General features: G+C 37.4%; 1 protein-coding gene across 4 annotated transcripts in view; it reads right to left on the reverse strand.

Moving 5' to 3' along the window:
- Positions 1 to 7,500, reverse strand: part of LOC123505603 (indian hedgehog protein-like) — a 64,862-nt gene that overhangs the window by 1,388 nt on the left and 55,974 nt on the right. For all 4 annotated transcript variants that reach the window (XM_045257130.1, XM_045257129.1, XM_045257128.1 and 1 more), the window contains exons 4-5: positions 7,353 to 7,500; positions 4,518 to 4,790 (exon numbers count right to left, since the gene is read on the reverse strand). The exon at positions 7,353 to 7,500 is cut by the window's right edge and continues 48 nt beyond it. In XM_045257130.1, the coding sequence (XP_045113065.1) occupies positions 4,518 to 4,790; positions 7,353 to 7,500 (421 nt within the window). The remainder of the gene's footprint in view (positions 1 to 4,517; positions 4,791 to 7,352) is intronic.

A 7,500-nucleotide genomic window follows, 5' to 3' on the forward strand; every position in this document is an offset into this window, starting at 1 on the left:
TTGGGAACCACTCACAATGACCCACTGTTGCTCAGTCTTGTCAGACGTCAGTATGTGCGTTTTTTTTATTTGTTTATTTTTCAATAACTTACAAACTTATGGACATTGTTACTGCTGTTAGTAACCAACTGCGTCTGTAGACTTCGACGTTATTAAAAAAAAAAAAAAAAAACGCGCACTGTCTTGTGTGTGTGTGTGTGTGTGTGTGTGTGTGTGTGTGTGTGTGTGTGTGTGTGTGTGTGTGTATTTACCTAGTTGTAGTTTTACAGGGCCTGGGCTTTATGCTCGTGTGGCCCCGTCTCCATATCTACACTTATCCAATTTTTCTTTAAAACTATGCACACTCGTTGCTGACACCACTTCCTCACTCAAACTGTTCCAAGTCTCAACACATCTTTGCGGGAAACTATATTTTTTAACATCTCTCAGACATCTTCCCTTCCTCAGTTTCTTACTATGCGATCTTGTGTTTCTAATGTCATATTCACTCCGGATTAGTTTCTCATTATCCACTTGATCCATTCCGTTAATCAATTTATAAACTTGTATCAGATCCCCTCCCTCTCTCTCCTCTGTTCCAGGGTTGGTAGATCCATAGCTTTTAGTCTCTCCTCATATGTCATCCCTTTAAATTCTGGAACCATTCTTGTAGCCATTTTTTGTAGTCTCTCCAATTTCCTTATATGTTTCCACACAACTCCTGCATTTTCCAATTTAGGTCTTATTTTAGTACTTATCAATTTCTTCATCATTTCTTTGTCCATATAGTGAAATGCTAATCCAATATTCCTTAGCAAATTATATGTCTCTGAAAATTCTATCAATATGGCTTACCGGTTGATTGTTTTCTTCCATCGTCGCCAAATATTGTACTATCAAATTAACCTTTTTATTTGAGTATAGTAAATTTAAATTTATTCACCAGCACTCCTGTTATTCAATCTTTTCATATTTGATGTATAATCGGTGTGATCTTAAAAAAAAAGTTTGTTCAGTCATGGTGGGCAGTGTGTAAGGTAATAAAAGGTACAATAGGCGAAAGTATTCTAAATTTCGCTGCTACTACTACTACTACTACTACTACTACTACTACTACTACTACTACTACTACTACTACTACTACTACTACTACTACTACTACTACTACTACTACTACTACTACTACTACTACTACTACTACTGCTACTGCTACTACTACTACTACTACTACTACTACTACTACTACTACTACTACTACTAATATTACTACTACTACCACCACTACTACTACTACTACTATTACTACTACTTCCACCACTACTACTATTAATACTATTACTACTACTACCACCAGCAATACTACTACTACTACTACTACTACTACTACTACTACTACTACTACTACTACTCCACACACCATTTCATTCGCTATCCCACAATGAGAGGGCGGTAACGAATTTCAAAGCTCCAGTCTCTTGTAGGAATAGGAAAGACTTGATAATGTACTCTTCCATCGACCCAAACACTCACTCTCATACCTGTATTGAGTTACTGTTGTACTATGGCGAATACCAGTACTATCTTTTCATTATTATTTAGAAAAATCGTAACGTGCAAAACAAAGGCACGTATAAGTAGCAGTTTCATATATTATGACAATAACATTAATTTGTATTGGTTGCAAGAGACAGAGACAGAGACAGAGAAAGTTCAAATATCATGTTTTATTACAGGGATAATTGGCGAGTAAACGATTTTATTGGCTACTGAACTAAAAAAAAAAACAAGAAAAGAGAAGGAAAAGAAATAATGACCAAGGCGGAAAGAAAGTTTTGCTACTACAATTGAAGACAAAAAAAAAAAAAAAAAAGGAATGAAAAAAAAAATATAGTAATGACTCCTGAATAACTTTACAGAAAGAAAATAAAAACAAATGAAAATAGAGTTAGAAATAATATCATGCTTTGTTTCGACAACCCAGGTGATAAAAAGAGTAATGACTTTCGAGTAAGAATTAAAAAAGTGAAAAAAAATAAAGTTTGAAATGAAAGTAATGCATTGTACTGGGACAACTGAGATGAAACACAACAACAACAACAACAACAACAACAACAACAACAATTTTCTGTACGAAACGTAGAAGAGAAAAGAGAAAAGAAGAAAAATAAAAACTGAAATGGAAATAGTACGTTTTGATGAGACAACTGAGACGAAAAACGAAAAAAATAACTGTTATAACTTTTTCATGAGGCGTAGAAGAAAAGAAAAAAAAGATGAAGACTAAAGCGGAAGTAATGCGTTTTGCTGCGTGGCTGTTTGCGTCTAAAAAGTAATGATCGTTTCCCGGCAAAAGGTTCTTGTGTAAACTTATATACTTTGCCCGTGCTGTTCACAGAATTTCTAAATGAGGACAACCTTTGCGAGTCACATCCAATTTATGAAGTTCGCAGTTCCTTTAAGTGCTTAGATTTTCCTGATAATCCTGAAAGCTTGGTTGGTCACCTCCAGGCTGCCTCCACCGCCACCACGTCCCTCAAGTAGTAACATGGGAGGAAGCAATAGAGAGAAAAGTTAATACTAGCCGTGAACTAATGCTATAGTCTGACGCCACGTGAAGACAGTATACCGAAAGAGAGAGGGAAAAAAAAATCAATAGAAGAGAAAAGTTAAAAGGATCTGTGAAATGATGTTATGTATATAAACTGGAACTACACTCCTTATAAGACTTAACATAACAAGAAAATAAGAGTAAGAAATAAGATATGTGAGGCAATACTGCATATAACTCTCATTTCAAAGCAGAATAAACTAATCAAGAGGCGAAGTTACAGACGAATACAATCTATCGAGCAAAGAATCTTTACAGAAAAATAATGAATAGAAATATCAAAACAACAAGAAACTAAGAAACAAATAATACCTTTGGTAATGCACTGGTCGAATGAACTAGTGAAGGAAATGATCAACTTTAGAACAACACAATTGGTCTAGAAATTTTTCGAAATAGAGAAACAAGAAGGTGAGGAGTGAGTCATTACTTATCTTTGGTCAATCGTCCCATTACTGTACGTGTGTCTGGCCAATTATCCTATCACTGCCCAAGTTCCAAGACTTCCACGTAGCGCGTTGCATTGTGGGACCAAAGACCATGTCCTGAAACACCTCTGCACCGCACCCCCATTACGCTCAAAAGTCACCACGTGTTTTTGGAGGTGTTTTTAAGGTTCTAGTGAAAAATTAATATGATTTCTATATTACCAACAAAAGAAACACACTTAAGAACTCGGCTAATCATCATTGTGGCCTTTGAAAACATGTAGTAGTGATGAAACAGCGAAATGTTTCTCAATACGGTGTCACATGCCAAAGTGTGGCCCGTGACAGTGTTTAGTTGCGTCTTCTGCGCATGCTCGGCCCGGGAGCGAACGACAGACACTATATATTATGTCATGCCTATAGCTATGACAGAATGTGACAAGTGATATTGTGTGAATTTAAACAATTCAATTTTTTTTTTTAATATTACAGTAGCCATTGGCTTTCAGCATGTATCGGTGGAAAGACTAGTGCCTCACTATGGTAGAAAAAGAACCAAAGCAGAAATATCACTATTTGTTTGATATGGGTGGCCTAAAATATGCTGTGACTGAAAACAGTGTTAATATAGCTCATTTTTCAATGATACACTAAACATGGGCCTTGAAATGTATGTCATACCTTCTCCATAATCCCGTTGGATGCTTCCATGCCACACTTTGTCACAGCAGGCCGCGGCGTCGTCTACTCCGGGATCGCGCATGCGCAGAAGACGCATCTAAACACTTTGTCACAGCCACACTATATCACGGGACAACGGGTCCCAGAAAAGGTGTCATAGTAGCAGATAGACTGTGCGTGTGTGTGGGCGGGTGTTAAAGGCTTTGATAAATCTGACAGTGACGAAGGTATGAGTGATAAATTAAACTAGGGCAGTGACCTGTAATTCTGGGCCAAGCTTATTTCTGGCACTAATCATGAAAAAAAAGGAAAGATGAGAGAAAATGTTTGGAAATACGAAACTGGTGAAGTGGTTCGTTAGGTTCGAGGCTTCACGAGTTGCTGGCTCGAGAGTCAGGGAGGTGAGGTTGATGGGTCGGTGCATCGTTACCATCCATTTCAAGCTTATTTTATTTAATTTCTTGCATATAGTGTTGGTTATAGTTTGCCCTTCACCTCCGTCCATCCATCCATTCATGCGTCCAACCTTAATATTTTGCCTTACATAATTTGTGCTTTCATTTTTAGCCATCCATTCATCCAAACAAGCAATTTTTAGCAATCATCTTCACCTAACGTCTCCGCCACCAAACTCATGTTTTTCACGTTTACTGTTTATGTTTACTCGTATCTCAACATCTCATACAGTCCAATAGATAGTGCAACTCACCACCAATTCCCGTAACTCACAATACATTAGCTATCTACTATCTATCTAACCTTTTACTATCAACCATTTATACTGTTCAACCTTCTTTCCTGTTCCATTCTTCTTCTCTCACCTTGCATGACATCGTGTTCAATGGCGACAACTTCTGTGGGCTCAACGCCTGTCTGGTTAGCCGAGAAGATCACATCCCCCACGCTGACGTCCCCGCCGAATACGCTGACGGGCTGAGAGGCGTTGGGGGCTGCGCGAAAGAGCACATGGTTGGGGGACAGGGTGAGGTTGTGGCCTCGGGCAGTGCGCAACGTGATGTAGAAGGCTGTTTCTCGCGGCCGCCTGTCCAGGAACCCCAACACTCGGCTTGCAACCACCGATCCCGCGCTGTCCACTGTGGGGGTGTCGTGGTGGTGGTTAATTACTGTTGTTTTGGTTGGTGGTTGTGTGAATGAATTAGTAAGTGAATTGGTGAATGAGAGATTGTTTGTTGTCTTCTGGCTGTTACTTTTACTACTACCTATTATTATTATTATTATTATTATTATTATTATTATTATTATTATTATTATTATTATTATTATTATTATTATTACTACTACTACTACTACTGCTACTACTACTACTACTACTACTACTACTATAAAATCCTACTATAAATAAGAAGATAGTATGAAAAATATCGAATAGAACATATGGAAAGGACAAAAATTATAACGTTGTATCCGAAAACTTTAAAGAAAATAGAAAAGAAACAGACAAATTTACAAATAGACAGACACACAGACGAACATATATATATATATATATATATATATATATATATATATATATATATATATATATATATATATATATATATATATATATATATATATATATATATAGTGACAGTGAGGTCCACTCACCCAGCCACTCATGAGGAAAGGGAAGGAAATCGCCTCGAAAATAGAAAATATGTTCCTACAGACAGAGAGAGAGAGAGAGAGAGAGAGAGAGAGAGAGAGAGAGAGAGAGAGAGAGAGAGAGAGAGAGAGAGGGGTTGACCAAAAGATACTAAAATCGAAGATGACGGAAAACTTTTATTGTGATGACTTGAGTTTTCTTTCATTCTTTCCTCCCTTTTTTTCTTTTTGTCAGTCGAGGAGGACAATCAGAAGGAGAAAGTTAAATGATATAATCGAAAAAGACATTATGATGAAAATAGAAAAAAAGGAAAAAAGTATACACATGAAAAAAAAATAATACCCACCCACTTGATACAAAAAAAAAAGTCAAAAGGAATTACGGAAAAAAAAATCAACAAACAAAAATATACGAATAAACAAATAAATAAAGAAATAAATAAGTAAAATAACCAGATGAAAAGATAAAACTCGGTAGATAATTACTAACTGATAACTAATGGCATGTACGTAATCTAAGAGTCTATGCAACATTCCTAATAACTATAACTTTTCAATCACTTTCCACTGCGTGCAATATTCCAATTCACTTGTCATATTAAACAAAAAGAAAAAAAATAAACGAACAGACTCAAATTGATCTTGAGAGAGAGAGAGAGAGAGAGAGAGAGAGAGAGAGAGAGAGAGAGAGAGAGAGATTTATGAGTGAGGAGTTGACATACATCCCTCGTTTTCTTTCTCGTTATCATGAAAAGAAAATGGAAAGAGTGTGAGGCGTAAACAGTGACCGAAATAGAGAGAGAGAGAGAGAGAGAGAGAGAGAGAGAGAGAGAGAGAGAGAGAGAGAGGAGGTGAGGGTTACAGAAGATTTCCATACGATAATAGGTCGTTGTGGGAGAGTTTTGAGAAAGAAAAACAAGGTTGGCTGAGTGTGCTACTTGGAAAATAGGTCGCCAGAGAGAGAGAGAGAGAGAGAGAGAGAGAGAGAATAACTTTCATTGCATAATCAGCTCTGTTCTTTGTAATAACTTTCATAATCGTCTCTTCAACTATCTCTAAAACTTAAAAATAATAAAAAATAACCCCTCTGTAAAACCACCAACAATTGTTACTTTTAATTCTGAATCACTGTTGAAGTATCACAACTCAGAATCATTGCTAGAGTATCACTAAAATGAATGAAAAAAAAAGAAAATTGAAGATCCCAATTATAACTCACCACAGCTTGTTAAGAAAAAATAAATAAACCAGAGATTGAACGCCAAAATATTAAAGTCTACTGTTCAAAGTGTGTGTGTGTGTGTGTGTGTGTGTGTGTGTGTGTGTGTGTGTGTGTGTGTGTGTGTGTGTGTACCTTTAATGAGTATTTAGCCCTTCGCCTTACTCATCAGAGACAAGCAGGACGCGAGGTAAGTGACTTAATCTACCCCTTCCCTTGCCCATTTATTGTCTCGTTTCTTCCCATCGTTCCCTTGGTAAATAACGTTATAATTTAGCTGACCTTGCTGGCATCCACTTTCTTCCCCTTCCACCACTTTCTTGCCTCTTCCTTGCACTCCTTCCACTTTTACTCTCGTTCAGTTTACCTTTCCACCTCTCATTTCTTTTGTCTTTTATCTGTTTATTTGTTCTCCCTCTTTCTTTTCACATTTAATCTTCCACATTCTTTACCATTTTCACTCCCTTCTTCTAATTTCTTCCACTTTTCTTCTCTACCGGTTCTTTGTTACGCGAGTGAGAGAGTGAGCGATTCTGTCAGTCAGTCAGTTAGTCAGTTGGTAAGTCAGTCAGTCAGTGAGTCAATCAGTTTATCTATTTATTTATTCATCTGTCTATCTATCTATCTGTCTATCTATCTATCTATCTATCTTTCTTTCTTTCTTTCTATCAAAATTCATTCACTCTCCTATCTACAACCTATCTATATACATTCATCCATTTATTCACCCATCTTTACATCAACCCATCCATTTTTCATACACCAACCCATTTATCTACCTATCCATCTAACCACTTAACCATCAACCAACCCATTCAATCAATCCACGCACCTGCCAACACCTGGTCGCCGGTCCTAAGGTGGTGCATGGGCGTGGAGGTGCCTGCGGGCGTGGCTGCGCGGGCGTGGGCGGGGAAGCAAGCGCCCACGTCACAGGAGCAGCAGTAGTGGTGGCGGGTGATCTTGCTGTAGCAGTAACA

This window comes from Portunus trituberculatus, chromosome 18 (genome assembly GCF_017591435.1).
Source record: "Portunus trituberculatus isolate SZX2019 chromosome 18, ASM1759143v1, whole genome shotgun sequence".
In the NCBI taxonomy this organism is placed as follows: domain Eukaryota; kingdom Metazoa; phylum Arthropoda; class Malacostraca; order Decapoda; family Portunidae; genus Portunus; species Portunus trituberculatus.